The sequence below is a fragment of the Pinus tabuliformis genome, chromosome 4_1 (genome assembly GCF_031772625.1).
Source record: "Pinus tabuliformis cultivar Carrire ecotype Pingquan chromosome 4_1, CPIR1, whole genome shotgun sequence".
In the NCBI taxonomy this organism is placed as follows: domain Eukaryota; kingdom Viridiplantae; phylum Streptophyta; class Pinopsida; order Pinales; family Pinaceae; genus Pinus; species Pinus tabuliformis.
In genome coordinates this window covers 191,375,269-191,395,171 of record NC_142303.1, presented here as the reverse complement: position 1 = coordinate 191,395,171, position 19,903 = coordinate 191,375,269, and the positions used below count along the sequence as shown (strand labels likewise).

Below are 19,903 nucleotides of genomic sequence, written 5' to 3'. Positions count from 1 at the left end.
TCTCTGTTTTTCTTTGCATGTCCCTAACGAGGTCGGGATATAAGGAGTTAGGGATTAACCTGGTCGAACCTTTGCAAGACCAACCTCGCAAATCCCAACGACCTCCCATGGCAGATGAAAAGAAAGACGAGGACGCAGGAGATCCTATCAAAATCTTGCTCGAGGAAGCCCTCGAGCGACAAAGGAACGCAATGATGGACAATGTTGCCCAGATCCCTCAGCAGCTACCCAGGGGCGATGCATCTACTTCCAGCAACTACTCTGGAAGCACCACATCCTTTAAGGTACAAGTTAACTTTGACATTCCCATATTTGAGGGTCAAATAGATGCAGACGATGTAGATAAATGGTTAAATTTGCTAGAAGGATATATTTCCGTTCATGATTTTTCCAACCAAGAAAAGATCACCTTTGCACTTCTCAAAGCAGCCCCCCACATCAAGCACTGGTGGGAAACCTACTGTGACCAGAAGGATGAAAGTACGAACTCACTGTTTTCAATCACAGCCACTTGGAACTCGTTTCGGGATGCCATCAAGGAGCAGTACTACCCTGTTAGGGGCTATGAGGATAAATACATAAAGTGGACAACGCTGCGACAACGAAGGGACCAAGATGTGTCGGAGTTTACCAATGTTTTTCATACCCTTCACACGAAGTTGGGTATCAAGGATTTTGAGAAGCATTTGGTTCTCAAGTACCTCGGCTGCCTGCATAGATACATCCAAAACGAGATGGAATTCTTGGACATCTCGCTCAACACGATATGGCATACCAATATGTGGTCAAGATCGAGCAAAAGTTTAAACAAAAGAAGCGAGGCTTTGGATCTGTGAATCCGAAGCAAGGGAAAGGTGCCCCCAAACTACAGAACAAAGGACAAAGCCAAGGCGTGGCGACCCAGGACAACCCGCCAAAGCCACAAGCAAAGAACAATGTCGCGAAGCTGAAGGACACGGAAAGTGGTGTGAGTCCATAAGATCTCCACTCACAACACAAGTGAGTGTCGGGCCAAGCAGTCACTGGTGGCCGAGCTAAAGGCTTCGGAATCAGATGCATGTTACGACTCTGAGTCAGAACCCGACAAGGGGAAGCAGATTATCGATGCAGAGCCCAATGCCATCGTTGCCACCACAAAGATCCAGAAGGAGGAACCTGAAGATCCAGAGGAGGAGGAGTGCCTCTTCCACTCCCAAATGTGGGTAAAGCGTTCCCCGCTACAGTTCATTGTCAACAGCAAGAGCCAAAAGAACCTCATTTCGGCAGAGGTCGTGAAGCGGTTGGACTTACAGACCACAACACATCCACAACCATACACCATCGGGTGGCTTCACCAAGGACAAGATCTTCGTGTGAGCCAGCAGTGTCGCCTTCCATACAAAACATCAAGCCCTTCACAGATGAGGTATTATGTGACGTTGCTCCCCTTAATGTTTGTGATGTATTATTAGGCCAACCATACTTATGGAAGCGACAAGCTATGTAGGAGTCAAGGCCTCGTGTTGTTATTGTTACTTTGGGAAATAAGTTGTACAGGATACCGGAGCTAGCACCGCCTACCGCCATCTCTTTGGTTACTGCAAAACAATGCAGTAAGCTCATTTCCAAAACCGGGAAATTTGCTTTCTTGATGATACGCCCTTAGGGAAAGAAGACGACGGTGGCCACGACCTCCACACGACAACAACAGATGGACAAGGTCGTGGGGGAGTACGAGGACATCTTCACCTCCCCCACAGGGGTGCCTCTGCACTGTCAGGTCAAGCACTCCATCGATATGACCCTAGGTGCGTCGCTGCCCAATGGACCAATCTATCAGCGCTCCGTTTTGGAGAACGACGAAACCAAGAGGCAGATTCAGGCGCTGTTGCAGAAAGGTCACATCTGTCTGAGTTCATCGCCCTTTGGGAGCCCGATCGTGTTGGTACAGAAGGATGGGACTTGGAGACTCTGTACTGACTATCGGGCGCTGAACAAGATCACTGTCCAGAATAGGTACCCGATTCCACAGATTGATGACCTTCTGGACCAACTGAAGGGGGCAAAATATTTCAGCAAAATCGACTTGAGGTCCGGCTATCACTAGGTACCAATTGAACCCTTCGATGTGTGGAAGACTGCCTTCAAAGCCAAGGAGGGCCTTTTTGAATGGTTGGTTATGCCTTTTGGGTTGACGAATGCTCCTACAACCTTCATGAGGCTGATAGATGACATCCTGATCTTTAGCCAGTGTTGGGAAGAGCACCTCCACCACATCCAACAGGTTCTCCAAACACTGCAGCAACACAAGTTGTGTGCCAATTTTGGAGAAATGCACTTTTGGCATGACTCAGGTTCAGTATCTAGGATACATTATTGATGAACGAGGGGTGCATGTGGATCTAGCCAAGATCCAATTCATTCGGGATTGGCCAGCCCCAACCACTCTGACAGAGCTCCGTAGCTTTCTAGGTCTTGCCAATTTCTACCGCAGGTTCGTGTTGGGATTCTCTCATATCACTTGGCCCTTGAGTCAAGTCACCAAGGGAGGAGCGAAAGCAAAATTATTTTGGTCTGAATCTCAACAGAAGGCATTCGCAGAGTTGAAACATCGCCTCTGCTCTGCACCAGTGCTCACTTTACCAGACTTGCAACAGCCATTTGAGATCGAGACAGATGCCTCTGACTATGTTATTGGGGCAGTCCTTACTCAACAGGGGCATCCAATGGCATATCACAATGAGACACTTTCAGACAGTCCAAAAGTATCCCACTTATGACAAAGAGATGTATTCCATTGTGCAGGCTTGCCGACAATGGAAGCATTACATTTTGGGGAAGGAAACGGCCATCCACACAAACCACCGACCCCTGCAGTTCATACAGACACAAGGGAAGTTGCAGAATGATGGCCATCAAAAGTGGTCCACCTACCTGCAGCAATTCCATGTGAATATCAAGTATAAGAAGGGTAGCCCCAATAATGTTGCAGACTACCTCAGCCAACCATCAATCATGGCGTTAACCACCGTGCTCAACTCTTGTGGGTACGAGACTTCTAATTGGCCACTTCTCTACAAAAGCGACCCAGAGTTCAGCCACACATACCAGATGCTCTTGGAGGGTCAGCAAGTTTCAGATTTTTCACCTCCAAGATGCCCTGCTATGCCACCTAGGACACCTTTGTGTTCCTTCAAGTGAGCGAGCCAAGATGATTTGGGAAGCGCACTACAGTCGGGCCGTTGGGCATTTCAAGGTCGAGAAAACAGTGGCAGTACTGCAGAAGTATTTCTACTGGCCGAATCTTCGCCAAGATGTCGGGAAGTACATCAAATCCTGCATTGTCTGCACCATTGCCAAACTGACCATCAAGAAGCAAGGCCTCTATACTCCGTTGCCTACCCCTAGTCGGCCTTGGGAATCCATCTCCACGGATTACATGTTGGGCCTTCCTTCTACTAAGCATGGCAACAACTGTGTTTTTGTGGCCGTTGGGCATTTCAAGGTCGAGAAAACAGTGGCAGTACTGCAGAAGTATTTCTACTGGCCGAATCTTCGCCAAGATGTCGGGAAGTACATCAAATCCTGCATTGTCTGCACCATTGCCAAACTGACCATCAAGAAGCAAGGCCTCTATACTCCGTTGCCTACCCCTAGTCGGCCTTGGGAATCCATCTCCACGGATTACATGTTGGGCCTTCCTTCTACTAAGCATGGCAACAACTGTGTTTTTGTGGTTGTCGACAGATTCTCAAATATGGCCATTCTAGTGGCCTACAAGAAGAATATCACAGCAGAAGCCATTGCTAAACTCTTCTTTGAATGAGTGTGGGTACACTTTGGGATCCCACAGTCTATCATCTCAGATCGAGACAGCAGATTCCTTAGTACATTTTCGTCCAGTCTCTAGTCGATGTTGAACACCAAGCTCACTAAGTCCACAACTTTCCATCCCCAAACTGATGGCCAAACAAAGGTCCTCAACAGGATGATCGTACACATTCTGCGCATGTACAACTCAAAGCACCCACACACATGGGATGAGAGCCTTCCCTATGTCCAGCACAACTATAATCAGGCTCTCCATAGCTCGACTGGCCACAACCCTTTTCAGGTGGGATTAGGATTCTAGCCACTATATCCCATTGATGTGGCATACCATTTGCAGCTACTTAGGCAGATTCGTCTCATGTCCAATCAGAAGCAAATAAGGCAAACAACTTCATTGAGCACATCCAACATATTCGCCAATAGGTCCATGACATTCTGGAGAAACCAAATGCCAAGTACAAGCAGCGACATGATCAACATCGGGTGCCACACAAGTTTCGGGGGCAACAAAGTCTAGTTGCATTTGCAGAAGGAACGCCTTAACGGAGCCTACCGTAAACTCAGACCACTCCGATATGGTCCTTACACCATTACCAACGTTGTGGGCGACAATGCATTTGAGCTCAGCATTCCCCCATTCCTTGGCCTGCACCCAATGTTCAATGTGGACCACCTTCAACCATACTTCCCACCATTGTTGGACACATCAGACATTGCACAACAACTCACACCTACAGAGTTAAATCCAGATTGCATTTAGCAAGCCACAACTGATCGGATCATGGAGACGCAAATCAAGAATATTTGTCTGCAGAAGATCCAACTGTATCGAGTTGTCAAAGCAGGCCAACTCCTTCACCAGGGCAAGTGGCTCACCAGGGACCAAGTTCAGCAGAAGTTTCCTCATCTCATGGAGGAACTCAACGCAATGGGGACCATTGCTTCCTAAGGGGGGAGGAATGATCCAGGTGGATATTGGTGGCCACCTGCCAATTCCACTTGGACCCCCACCATTGTTTCTTTCAGTTTTTCAGTTTCCTTAATTGTAGCACAGTTTACTATTTTTAGCAGTTTTTCAGGTCCTAAACTTCTGGAGCCATTTTGAGGCCCTAAACGACATTTTTTGGCAATCTACCATTTTCTGCCTAAAATCGTCTTCTCTGTCATAGTTCTCGGAGAGATCTTTCCAACAGGTTATCAAGGGTGTCAAAAGGAGATAATATGACCAAGTCGCAACCCCGAGAAGTTGGTTGTCCAACTCACCCCAAGGGGGCCCATAAACTCTTGGTGTTACATCTCCTCAGGTTAGGGTTTTAGTTGTTTAGGGTTTTCTCTTATTGTTCAATAATAAAAAGGCCCTTGAGCCTCATTGTAACGCGGTTGAGAGGCATGTAGCTGCCACATCTCTTCTCAGAGATAAGCTACTATCGCCCGAGCTAGTCTTATTTCCATTCTGTTTGTAAGCATACTTCAGTATTTGATATTAATGAAATGAAGTGTTATTTCTACTGCATCTTTGTATTTATGGTTATATCTGTAATTTGTTGCATTCCTGTTTAAAACCGGATCAACATTGGTATCAATTCCTTCTTCCCTGATCTTGACCATTGGTCGGATTGTTGCCACGGACTCAAAAAAAAATTGGGGTTTTCCTAATTTCAAGTTCTATGACCAAGTAGAAGAAAAAAAATTGTTTTTGGCCATTTTTAAAAATAATCATAATAACTAAGAAGAAAAAGTGGGGGAAAAATTGAAGGAAACAATTAAAATATAGCTATATATTTAAAAATTTAAAGAAAAAAAAGTAACAGAAAAAATGAATAAATAAACTAGAGTTCTATTCCGAAAAAATAAAAAATAATATATAGACCAAAAAAATTAAAATATATACATAAAAGACAAAAAAAAAGTGCAACAATCATTGCTCATCATTGCAATCACCACCACAATCTCTAATGTTGTTCGCGCAACCATCGTTCAGATAGCCACCATAGTAACGTTGTACCCTCACAAGTTGTTGTTGTTGTTGTCACCATTGATTCCATGTACAAACATCGCGCCAATCAACCGTCGATTCACGGTTATGTTTTTACAACATCATATGATTCTTTCTACTGCAGTGATCTACAATTTGTACAATGTACCTACTTTGTCTGCCATAGTGCCGCCACCTTTTCCATACAATTTGACCACCTTGTGAGTTGCGAAATTGTGTAGGAAATATGTATTCTCATATTCCTTGGGCTTGGCTTGTACCATGTTATTTTGGAAAGGACACCAACCAAATTCATGACTTTTCATTATTTAGTCTATTGGTGGATTTGGTGGATGATCGAACTATATATATATATATATATATAGCGCAATTATACAAGAATCGGAGCAAATACTTAAAAGGTAAAAGGTGATCTAAGTGATACAAAAAGAATTTACTACAAAGGATATATTAACAAAGATAATTAAATAAATATATAAAAGGGGACTTATTTAATTCTAAGGGTTTTTCAGTAAACCCTAAGTTAATAAAACCAAATTCGAGTTATTAGAAGGCAACTACATAAATATATTTAATAAAAAGGATATACAAGGGTATTTTAAATAAAAAGTACCAATTAGAGTTATAAGAGGAATTTAAATGCAAGACGAATTCCATAAATAACTCAACATTTTGTAGGAAATGCCCCTTTTGTAAAACAAAATTTATGTTTCGGTTGATATTTAAAAATCACAAAAATGGTTGTCCAACATGTGAAAAAATATTTATTGTGGAAAACTATCAAGGTAATGAACAAATGCAAATAAAAATATTAGAATACTAACTCGCATAACTTCAACATAAGGACCTCATTTTGTTGTAATTTACAAAGAATAAGGTCTAGAATTTTCTAGAGTTGGTGCACAAGAGATTCGAAGAAACAGAGAAAAAAAAATGGCTCCTCGTTCTACCAAGAAGGTCGTCGCAACAAACCCTACTCCCAAGACAGAGAAAGCTGGAGATACACAGTCAAGGCAGACAGCGCCAAAGGTCGATTCAGAGCAGGTTGATATTGTTGAAGCCGAAGTGCCGAAGCAGTCATCGAACAAACCTGATGGAGCAGAGACGATATCTGACGCCGACACAGAGGAGGGCACCGCACTGGGTCGAGTTAACTGTGCACAGGGAAAGGGAACAGGTTCCGTTTTCAAATCCCATAGCCATCGCTGGAGGAAACCTGCACATCTTAGTTGCCTTAACTATAGCGCACGAACTGGATACAACAGGGGAAATGCCACGGATGACATATGCGATCCAGGTCACGACGCTCCTCTCTGCAAGACTATATACAGGTACCCATTCCGTTACAAGCTACAGAAGGAGCTCCTCATAGCGGCTGAAGAGATGAACCCGGGTTAGTTTATTTACTGTGGAAAGAAGACTAATATGACTATGGATAAAGGGCTGCACTTGAGACCTATTCCGGAGGGAGCCATTGTCTGCGACCGGGGTTCTATTGCTAGGGATTCTGGCAACTACGCCATCAATGACAGCGATACTGACATTTACCCTCAGAGCTTTGTGGACAGCAGAAAGGAGTCCGCGGAAGAACCAGAACCTAAATCGCTGGTAAGCCCTCTCCTTTTTCAAGTTTTTATAAAAACCCCTAATGGGAGGACACATCTGGCCTGGGTACAGATCACCAAATCAGTATTGCTATTGAAGAACAGCATCTACCAGCATACTGGTTATCCTATAGGATCACAGGTTTTAATCTATGGAGGCAGAGTACTCCAAGACAACAAAACCCTCATGGAATACAAAATCCTACCTGAGTCTTCCATCACACTCAACCTGCGGCTGAGAGGAGGCGTGGCAGACCATCACAAAGTAAATCCCTCAGGCAGCGGCATAGGAAGCAGCACTGCAAAATTCCCAGAAACACAACAAAAGCAACAACGTGCAGGGTTATCCTTCAAAGACATCCTAGAAGGAAACAAACCAGCTACAACCACAACAAAACAAGTTGGCACAGCACCAGCCCCATACATTGTGGAGCAGCTGAGTTATACCCCAGAAATAAATATGGACATACCAGAAACAGATGATTACTGTACTTCATTCGAAAAACAAGCTTTAATTTGCAGATTCAATTACTTCTGGCCCAAGTCTATGGATCTTTTCCTTTGGGTTTTCAAAACCTGGACACCTACATGCGACATTCATCTCTGTTCTAAAGGTTTCTTCATTGTAAAATTTCAGACAACAGAGGAAAGGGACATCATCATGAGGGAAGGACCATGGTTTATGGGATCCACGGGACTCTTCATTACTCCATGGTTCCCAGAATTTGATCCAAATACAATGGTTTTATCTCAGATGCCAATTTGGGTTCATCTTCACAACCTACCTTTACACTTTTGGAGCCCTCAAGTCATGTCTATTATAGGCAACACCATTGGGTGATTCATCAAAATGGACACAGAAAGAACAGAGGAAGGAATCTACACGTTTGCTCGCATATGTGTGGAAGCAGACCTCAGCAAAGGATTGCTAGACCAAATTCAACTCAAGTATAAACAGAAATGTTGGACACGGATACTATATTATGAAAATACTGCATTCAAATGCAGAATTTGTCGCCAAACAGGGCATCTTCAAAACACATGCCCAGAAGCCAAAAAGGACATGCGTAGGAAGAAGAAAGTAGGAAAACAGCCCAAGTGATGGCATTTCTCCCCACCAGACCCTGAAGATGTCCCAATTAAGGAGGAAGATTCGGAACAAGAACCCCCCATTCCCCAAGAGAACAATCAAATCCACAAGGAGCCAGAAACTGTGGAACACGTAACAACAGATCTGATGGACTCTTTGTCGGCGAAGATAACAGACACATCGGATACCAGTGGAGCCAAAAGACAACATTCTTCAGACCACTCGGATTTAGACAAAGATAATCCTCGCCCTGAGGAGGACACCTCACTCGTACTATTTTCATCCTTATCGACTCAGGGGGAGTGGCGGAAGATTGAGAAGAAAAAAGGGAGAAAACATAATTTTCTCCCCAATTACATTAATTTTCTGGTTATTTTACGTTCTGGTATTTACTTTGATCGGCAGTTTTTGACTTGCTATTGGATATGCGCTTCAGCATCTACAAAATGTAATTTTGTTATCATTAATAAAATTACGATTTTTCCTAGGGGAAAAAACTTCAACATAAAAACGAGGTAGCACAAAAAAAACATAAAGATTTCGAAGATATGTTTTTACAAGGAGTCAAAAGAAAAGGACGAGGAAATTTTTCGTCCAAGTGACCAAAGTCAAAAATTAAATGTGAAGGTCAAGTCCAAGTCCAAGGCCAAAAAGCAAATAGTAGAACAATAAAAAGGAATATTTCAAGAAGAAATTCAACGAGCATCTATCAAAGAAGGAAGACGAAAATTTGCACTTAAAAAACCTTAATCAAAGGTTATTAAAACAAATCAGATGTTTAAAAGATGAGATGCTTGAATGTCAAAATAAAGTTGAAAATCTCTTACATCTTAGATATCATAATCAAGATCTACTCTTTCAAATTAAGACACTTAAAAATGATAAGAAATCATCGTAGAACAAATTAGAAGAACTTATCACAAAAAAAGCATCGAAGTCTTCAAACGTAACAGTCCAAGTTAAAGAAAATGGAACAAACATTGATCCAACTAGTATCACGATTCAAAAAGATTACATTCCATTTGAAGTGAAGACATACTCAGATGCAACTATTTAGACAATGGGAATTCCAAGTGACAACCCAGTAATCAATCCAACAACACTAGTATGCAATGAATACCATATGCCAAAAATAAGTCAAGAGAATACTACAAGTACATTAAAAAGAAAGCAAGTCACAAGAACCACTTATCAACCAACATCCTAATCCCAAGAGCAAGTACATTAATCAGAGACTGCATCAACTAAAATCAAAAGGAAACCAATCAACATATCTTCCAAAGAATACTAATATCAGTACCGCAAAGTCTCATGAAAATATTTCATCTTGGAAGACCTATCAACGCAACATTACATAGAAGATTGATTTGGGATGGTTAGGTCATTTAACAGTATGACAATTTTGTACCACACTCAGAAGTTCATATCGTCTTTGTATCATTGAAGATGACAGTGTTGAGAATTGAAAAGATGAGAAGACATTAAAAAAACAGAAAAAGATATCAAGCCTTTTCATCAATAAGCTTTGAGGGCAAAGCTTTTCCAAAGGGGAAGGCAGTGTTATGAACATAAATATGTATAAATAATAGTTATTAATAATTATGAAAAGGCATGTTTCAAAGGACATGACTATTCATGGAAGGGCACCTACCTAGGTATATAGACAAGAGCCCTCATTTGTAACCAACCATAATCATAATAATATAAATATAATAATAAATAATAAGTAAATTAACTAATGGTTAGTTAGTTAATAATGAAAAGGCATATCTTAGAGACATGCTTGTTTGTGAAAGTGTACTTACCTGGCTATATATACAAGACCCTCATTCTCATTTGTAATCATCCTACAACAATTCTTTATACAATATACAATTTACTATTACTGTCTTACAATGGATGTCTTAGTCTACGAATTATTTTAAATATTTCCACTGCTTATATGCGTTTTGGTCATTACAATCAAAAATCAAATCCATTTATAAATCATAACATTTAGAACTGAAACCATTAGATATATTATAAATGTGAAGACTGAAACACTGAAATGATGCATCCTCCCTCATACAAAAAGGATAATATCATAAATGATAATAGTAAGTACAAAAATGAGTATCTCATCTATGATCACTCTACTAATATCATAATGTGCAGTAGGTTTAACTACATATCCTCAAATTGATCTACATTCTCTTCTACATATTGCAACTCTACATCATGAATAGATGATGGGGGTCCTGGAATGTAGGAAGTTGCATCAATGGGTTGGACTAGTGGTGGAACAATATCCTCAAGTAGGTTGAGGTGAGTCATGGCATTCAGTGTCGGGTTCAAGTCAGAGATTTCAAGCTCCACATCCCACATCTTTCTCGGAAATTTTTTATATGTTGGTTCAACATGTGATGGAAGACGAAGGTTGGAATGAACATACACAAGATCCTCAGCCTTTGTCGCTCCCAACCCGTTTCGCTTCACTGAATGGATGAAGCCATATGTACTCCAATTCCTCTCGGCTGATGAGGAACTAGCAACCTCTTATAACAACATGGTGGCTAAAGCCAAGAGATGTATGATATCCCCACTATGGAAGCCCCGCCAAGTAATAGGATCAGGATGCCCTCGATTATCCATAGCTACTGAACCTGCAAAGTTACTAGTAGATTGTACAAATCCTCCAAATTCTTAACGTACTTCCATTGCAACTCCCATATCTCTATAAATTTTCCTCAAAGTTGTCTTGTATCCTTGTACCACTTCAGAATCCTTGTTTGGTGTTGTCTACAAGGTAAAGACAAAATTTTGGAATGATAATATTATGCATAGGCCAAAAGGTGTAATGGTGTGGTCATTTTGTTCCACCTTTCTCTAACTATGTCCTTCACTTCATAATAAAATGTTTCAAAAAGTCATTTTCAATTGTCTTGATAATTTCTCTTATCCTCTCCAGCATACCATCAATGTTTTCATAAACTTCCCCCAAGAAAAGTGTATCTGTGTCAAATGTCCTGATCAAGGTCAAGATTGGTTCAACAAACCACAGAAGGTATTAGACCTTGTCCCGCCATGCATCATCAAGAATGATGGAATTGATTTTTTGCCCTCTATCAAAAGTGGAAGTCCTCCATGATTCCCAGAGAGGGCAATGACCATTGCTTGTAATGTTTGTCTCACCTCCACAAGCCTCCTTATGACAAGAGTGTGGGAGGCAAAATGGGTTTCAACAACCTACAAGTTTCAAAAAGTCAAATCACAAATGAGAAATCATATATAAATTTGTAATTAAAATTAAGAATTTCCAATACAAATAATATTGATTAAAAAAAGAGTACCTTTAATAGCTCAAACTTTGCAAAACCTCAATATATGACCTGAGACATTAAATGATTGATTATGAACATCTGGATTTCTTTCACTGCTATATATATATTTTATTAATCCATTCAATCTCACCAATTTTGGCAAACATAAGGTTCAATGAATGTACTGCACATGGAGTCCAAAAGATGTGATCCTCCACAATCAAACCTGTGCTTTGTCCGTAATGACTTGGACAACATTATGTGGCCCCACGTTTTTTATTGCATCAATAAGAATTGTAAATATAAAAGATGCATCTTTCTCTATTCCACTACAATCAACTGCCTTCAAAAACATTGCCCCTTGGGGGCATATTGCAATAACATTAATTAATGGGTGGTTTATTTGGCCTCTCCATCCATCAGAAATGATGGACACCCTTGTTTCTGTCCATGTATCCCAGATTGCCTGTAGCTATCTATTCACTGTTTGTCTCTATGATGCTAACAAAGTAGTGCGGACCTTTTCATATCCAGGGCTTTTGTACCATTTTGACGTTTTATTAACTGCCTAAATCATTTGTTGCCAATAAGGGGAACACACCAAATTGAATCTTAGCCCATTTGCATAGATGCAACAAGCTACATGTTCATTGGCTATGTCTCTACCTTGATTATTGAAAGTCGTTTCAAGAAGGCCAAGAGTGGGTCTTCAATTAGTTGTGGCAGCAGGTCTAGATGGCAATGGAGGCCAAGTTGTAAAGCTTTGCACAGGGTGTTTTCCCTTAGCAAGCTCCCTATCAACAGCATCTTGCAAAGATGTATAGAATTTAATTTTTCGGGACTCAAACCTTGCCCAGGTTTGTCATTTGCATCTGTTGACCTGGTGCACATGCACCCGTGTTAATTTGTCCAGTTAGATGGGTCTTCACTCTGGTATATGAGCCATTTTTGATATCTTGGCATTCATTGCACTCCCATTTATACGAGAATCACCTCCGGGATTTTTTCCAATAATCTTCACACACTGCCATAAAGGAAATTTTGGGTCTGTTTTCATGATTTTCCTTTCACTCTGTTGTGATGGTTCCATTTGTATAGGTTGTAGGCTATAGTGTGTGACTGCATGTATGATAAAATCAAAAATTCAAACTATCAGTAATACAGAAATTAAAAATTAAAATACAAAAAAAATAAAAATTAAGGTACATAAAATTTTAAAAACTAATTTAATTTGGCTATTGGATTCACTAATAATGCAAATGAATTAGAACGGGTAATTTTAAAATTTTTGGAAGGTCCTCAAGAGAGCCCAAAAGGCTACCTCGAGGACTTTGTCTGCATGTGGTGTACTAACTAAACATGTGGAACAAATTTCTGAATGTTTGCCTATCCACTGCTCCATGCAAAAGGAATATATTCCAAGACTCTGGTTGCTTAGTTCCACCTTTTGTTATTATTTATTTATTATAATTCTCGCAGTCGTACATTAAATTAATCAATTATAATAAATGACGGCCTTCTGGAATTATAATAAATTAAATTAAGACTCTGGTTACCTAGTTCCACAGGCCACCTGTCAGAGTCATGCACTAAAGGGGTTCTAGGGAGCTCACAAGTCGAGTCACGGCCATGGGTTGGAGGCTTCATGAGCCAATAATCTGGGTCACAACTTCTGCACATAAGAAAAGCAGACAGCATTGTGGAAGAAGCTTTTGGCTGGCTAGTCATATCCACAATAGAATCTGCAACTACAACTTTCATCATTTTCTATAGTGATGTATATAGGTCTTGCTTTCTTGCAGTTTTATTTGAGAAGGGCCATATGGATATGAGACATTTATGCTGAGTATAATCTCACAATAATTTGTGGATGTGAGTTTTCAACCAATTTTTGGGTTTAGCACAAAAGAGCTCAAGTGGCATAGACAGGTTCCCTTTATAGGAACTCTAGCACTCAGTGATTGGTCACAGGTAGTGAGCCCATAACGCATGCGACATTCCGTAAGTCGAACCACAGGCAATAAAATCATAAATGGCCACCCCACAAAAATCCAAAAAAATAAACGAATTCCAAACCTGTGAATCATCCTCGGACCTCTGTGTTGTCTGAGGAAACCAGTGAAGAAAGGTCGCTATCCTCAATGTTATGTAACGAACCAAACCTGTGGGGTCATTGCCTGGTTAATCACCCTCAGACCTCTGCTCTGTCTGAAGAAATCCCAGCCTACCACTATCTGCGCTGCCTGAAGAAATATCACTGTCTCCGCCTGTCACTATCCTATGGCCGACAAACTCATAAAAAATTAACAAACAGGGACCGCACATGCAATCAAGACAACCAAAGAAAAAAAAAAAAAAAAAACTAAAACCAAAGTCAAAAAAAAACCCGCGTTGAATAAAATCTGAAATCCGATTCTACAAGGGATCCATTTCCAATTTGCAGGATCCGCCATGCAGCCGGATCTTGGACGGATCCAGATCCGGATCACATACATGGATCCTGGACCCCAGAGGGCCGGATCCGGTAACTTAGCCAAACCATCATCAACTTTTTGTCAATGTCAATGTTTTCATAAATGATTCAGAGGCCTCTCAAGTCTCAACTTTTACCACCTATACATGTTTGCGTTGATAGCCTCCCCCTCCACAGCACTCTTTGGATGCCCCATAGAGAAATTACATAGGTCTAGTAGAGAATATCTCATTTAAATATAAATGCTCCCCACCAAGTACTCCTTGAATGCCCCACAGAGAGAGTTCATGGGTCAGAATGTCTTGTTTAAAATGCAGAATTCCCGAATCTGTACACAACTTCTCACATTTAATGTACTCATAACCCTTTGCGCATTGAAGATAAGCATATAAAGCAATGGGTTTGCTTCACAGAAAGGAAGCAGAAAGCTGAAATCATAATGCTGTAGCCTACCACAGAACCATACAATGATATTGCAAAGAAGGAAAAGTGTACGTTGCATCAAATGATAAAAAAAGAGACCATTCTGATGTGATAGTTTAGAGTGAAGACACATACATGATATTGTAAATTATGTTTCAGAAAACCTTCACATTGAGCATATTTATGCTCTAGGCACAACAGTTATGGGGTGATCTTGATTCTTTTTCAAATCAACAGTTTTGAATTTTTGAATTCAAACTGTGCCCGTGTAACTGACTAAAACTAAGAGAATACTCTTAAACATCATCATGTAACTGATTGACTATATTTCAATACCACCATCAAACAGTAATGGGTTATAGTTAGTCACTTAGTTTACTATGATCCTCTAAGCATGCTATGTAAACAGTCACACAAACCAAAAGCATACCAGTCCTTTAGTTTACTATGATCCTCTAAGCATGCCATGTAAACAGTTACACAAACCAAATGCATACCAGGCCTTTCAAACTTTAAAAATAATTCTACGAAACAAGATATGTAAAAATAGGGAGCAACCATGATGTTCTAACTTCTTACCATGCCATAATCTGTAACAATCATTGAGACATAATCTGCCGGTGTTGCGTCATACCTGCCACAATTAGCCCCACAACCTAATGATTAGTCTCTGGTAGCCTGTCAAAAATTAACTCGCTTTACACAAGAAACATTTACAGATTTCCTCTCGGAACATGGAACAGTTAAACACACGTTAGATTTAGAAGCTGCAGGTGTTTATTATTTGCCCAGCCTTCCAAATGATCAGAGTCCCTTCCTCGAATTTTTGCGAGGGCATCTGGATCACCTGTAAACAGGTTCAACAATATAACTTCAACAAATTGACAAATAATAAGTAATACTGCAATTAAATAACATAATCTGGAAATGTTATTTCAATAAAACGTATTCATTGAAACTTCAGATAGATGAAAAAAGGTGAAAGGAAAGCTTGTCTTCAATTAAAAAGAAAGTTTTTCCTGAGAAAATCAGTTCATTAAGGCACAAGAGAAATTTAAAAATAGCTTAAATTTATTTCACAATCATAGATCAAGATCAGACAACTCACCCAGTTCATTTGAGCAAATAGAATCCAGTTGAACTCTCTCGTGAAACTTGTATGCTTCACAACATATCAACACTGGAACATGAGATGCATGAGCAACCATGGCTACACAAGCCGTACCCACTCTTGAATAAACTGTTCCATTCGATAAAACGGAGGCAGCTCCAAGGAATACTCTGGTTACTTCGTGCATGATGTAGGAAATTGCATTTATATGAGTATATGTACAGTTGAGACCCTTTGCCAACAATCTGCGAAGCATTTTTAGTCCTTCCAGTTTTGGCCTCGAGTCCACTATCACAACACGGAAATTTCTTCCTAGCTCATGAGCATGTAATAATATCATCTCCACCACACAAGATGATCCAAAAGTAAGTAATACATCTCCATCTCTGATTTTCGTCACTGCATGCTTTACAATGACTTTGTCAGCAAATACAATCTTCTCCTGTATAAACCGATTGATATCTAAGAGAAGAGAGGACTTTGCTTCTGACTCCGAAAGAGTCACTGCTAACTTTGCAATCCGTGCTTTCAAGAACTTAATGGCATTACCCATGCTAATCGAAAGAGGTCTGCATGTAATGAGAAATGAAATATAGCTATTAATTTTTGCAGTCAAGTCGCGTACAAAGCTTTTCTCCGGTGGTGTCGTGTAGTCTTTAATAGCCTCTTGGAATGCAGAAAGCATGGCAAGACATCGAGCATTTCCACCAACTATATGTCCCGTCAGATATTGAAGCCCAACCTGGAAAAATGTAGTAAAAGACAAAACAAAATAGGTTAAGACATACCATCAAAAAAGGGTAAACCTTGTCGGAACCGCAAAACAGCTTCTCCAACACATAATTTTTTTGAAATATACAAAAAAAAATTGATCAAAAATCTCGTACTGGAAATTTTAGAAAAAGTATATGCATGAACGAGGCATCATAATTTTCATGTTAGCTTCTGTCCCAAATTCATGCACATATCAGAAAAGGCACCTTGTAGACAGCTGGATGAGGATGCATTGGATCTTCTTGGAAGAACTTCTCTTCAAGGGCAGGAAGTTGCAATCCATGAACAAATTGTGGCAAATGCCTAAATAGCTCAACTCTACTTTTAGCTTCAGTCTGCTCAACTAGTGAGCGCCTCTTAGCCTTTGCCACTCGATGTTCATCATCAAATTGCATCCGAACACCAGGTACATCTTTCTTTTTCTCTTTTTCCAAGCTCCTTTCCGTCGATTTTCTGTCTAAAGTTGCAACTTGTTTTCTATCCGTGTTACTGTCTTTCCTCTGTGGTGGAGCCTTTGGACCCTTTGTGTCTTTTGCTGATCCATTTCCACCCTTGTTTCCACCTGCATAAAAGTTTCACAAAAAATTACTATTACAATCAAGTTATCTGACAGACCAGTCTTGACTCTTTGCTGAAATGCTATTCTGAGTCCATACCAAGTCACTCAGTCTTATACAATAGCATATCATATAACATTATTGCAGACTAACCATCAATTGATGTTTGGAGCTATGTCACATGGTTCGGGTTCGAATTCAAGTTCGGAAACAATTAAGTTCGATTCGAATTCGAATTTTTTGACGAGGTTCATATGAGGTTCGGCATTAAGTTCGACTATATATATATATATATATATAACATAAAATAATAAAAAATCAAAATCAATCAATACAACTATATGAATAGCAGTGAACACCCACAAGCCACAAGTCACGACCACTATTAACTTCACGCTCCAGGCAGCGGGGACAAGCAGCATCTAGAAATTGCAGAGAATACAACAGGCAGCGGCATCAGTAAGCACAATAGAGCGAGTACACTCAGACTGAAGTTGGATTGTGAAAATCTATCGACAACCATGGTAAATAAAGCTAAACCAGTGTCCACCGTGGGAAACTAATTAGTGGGAAGCGGAACAAGAGAAAACCATGTGTTGCCGATGGTTTTTCTCATAAACGTTAAAACAACTCACAAAAACCGCCCAAAATCTAACCTCGAACCCCCCCCAAAAAAACTATAAAACTGGGCTTCAGGTTCGTCTTTAGGTTTGCCTTCAGGTTCGAATTCGTTGAGGTTCGACTATCAGGTTCAAATTCATTGAGGTTCGAATTCGTTGAGGTTCGACTATCAGGTTCGCCGAACCTGAACGAATATGAATTTTTTTTTTGGGTTCGCCGAATTTCGAACCTCAAGGTTCAAATTCGGCGAACCATATGACATAGGTTTGGAGACAAGGAATAACAAAATGTGATATAATTAAGAACTTAAAGAGACAAACTCATGACAAAAGAGTAGAGATCATCCTACAATATAGGATGGCATAAGTCACACTCAGGATATCTCAATACAAAATAAAGGACAATATGTGTCCACTGTGTATGCATATAGGTATACACATACACTTATTTGTAAGAAACATGCACCCCATATCTTGTATTTCATTTCGTAAATAAGCATATATTTTCGCATTGAACCCCACACCCCCGGGTATTATTTCTATTATTGTAAATAAACTTATTTCCATGTTGACCGCAATTTATTTTCTATCGTAAAGGAACATATATTTCCATGTTCAATTATGAATGTTATTATCGAGTGTTAGTTTCAATTTATAACTTCCATCATCCTTTCCAAACCTTCTATTGCAGTCTTCCCTACCACAATTTCATTACTTCCCATTCTCTCTCCTGCCCATCATTCTTTACTTCCCTGTCCTTTTTTATTTCCCACACTTCATTTCATTCACCTATCTCATGCCAATAGTGTAACCCTCTCATTTGGCTATGTCATCTCATATTGTATCATTAATGCGTTTGGTTAGGCATTAATATAATCACTTATTATAATATTAGGTTGTAGGCCCACAACCTCTCACTGGGAAAGACAACCGACCTACTTGAGTTGTGTATAAATACACCATAATTCTATCATTTGTATAATCATCCTGTAATCTTCTTAATCATTATTTAGCGTAGAAGCATCATTCTTTTTTAAAGTGTTTTATGCCTAGGGGCACCCATATCTCTGGCATTCAATTGACACGGGTTTACTTTTCTCTTGCATATTTATTGTAATGTCCGCTATTGGCTAATTTCCCAACATAGGACAACGTAGCCTATCCACAACCCCATAGGCTATAGTTGTTGATAAAGGGGGAAACCCATTATCCAATGTTTTGGGGCAACATTGGGTAAATTTTGGGGTCACTGGAACAAAAAGCCCAAATTGGGGGTTACACTTGTAAATTGTAGAACCCCCACAAGGAAATCTACAAACAAGAGAGAGTTAGAATAATTTTTCATCATTGATTTGGATTGGAATATCTCTGTTTCTGCTGCGGCTTTGAGGGTTTTAAGACCCCTTTTTTCTTAATTAATTTCAGTGGAGGTGATCCCACCCTAGCTAATCCTCTCTCTTTGATTAGTTTCAGTGGTGAGAAATTCCAACCTAGCTAGTCACCCTCGTTTCTCTGTCCTGTTACAGCATATTCTATCGGAGCAACTCAGTTCTGTTTTGGTTTGGTCCGCATGGAAGTGTCATTCTCTGTGGTTATCTGATTGGTCAACAAGCCCTGTTCAGGAGCAGCAAAGGTGATCAAGGAGAAAGATCCAAGGGCTATAAGCTTAAAAAATACGTTGTGGCTCTGTGGTATAATTGAAGAAGCAGTGAGATACTTCTGTGCTGGACCGCAGGCAGGGCCAAGGGCTGTAGGGCCGAAGTTTGGCTGAAAACTGGACCTGTTAATGCCTAGTTGCAGGAGCCAAAAGGCTGAGATTGAGGACTGGTCTAGAGGTCAAGTCAGTGGCAGCAAACAGCCAGGGGTTGAGTGTGGATTGCAAGAGCTGGATGAAGAGCAGAAAATTTGTGGCATGAAATTAGCAAGCAGCTTGTAGCTGGATGTGAAGTTACGGCAAGCTGAGTCAAGCTGTCAAGCAGGCCAGGGAAGCCCACACAGGAACCAGGGTTGCAGATTAGCTGACAGTAAAGAGTTAAAGAAATAAAGAGGGTTGATTAACAATAGAGACAGGCAGCAAGGTCTGCTACAGTTTTTTAAGTCAAAAAGATGTTTACGAGATGTTTTGAACTATATATCTGATAGTCAT

The 19,903-nt window shown here is 40.3% G+C and overlaps 1 protein-coding gene across 2 annotated transcripts in view; it reads right to left on the bottom strand.

The window, feature by feature from the left end:
- LOC149174858 (NagB/RpiA/CoA transferase-like superfamily protein) overlaps positions 1–19,903 on the bottom strand; it is a 132,425-nt gene that overhangs the window by 50,035 nt on the left and 62,487 nt on the right. For both annotated transcript variants that reach the window (XM_089419439.1, XM_089419438.1), the window contains exons 3-6: positions 16,787–17,142; positions 15,804–16,548; positions 15,449–15,542; positions 15,275–15,329 (exon numbers count right to left, since the gene is read on the bottom strand). In XM_089419439.1, the coding sequence (XP_089275565.1) occupies positions 15,275–15,329; positions 15,449–15,542; positions 15,804–16,548; positions 16,787–17,142 (1,250 nt within the window). The remainder of the gene's footprint in view (positions 1–15,274; positions 15,330–15,448; positions 15,543–15,803; positions 16,549–16,786; positions 17,143–19,903) is intronic.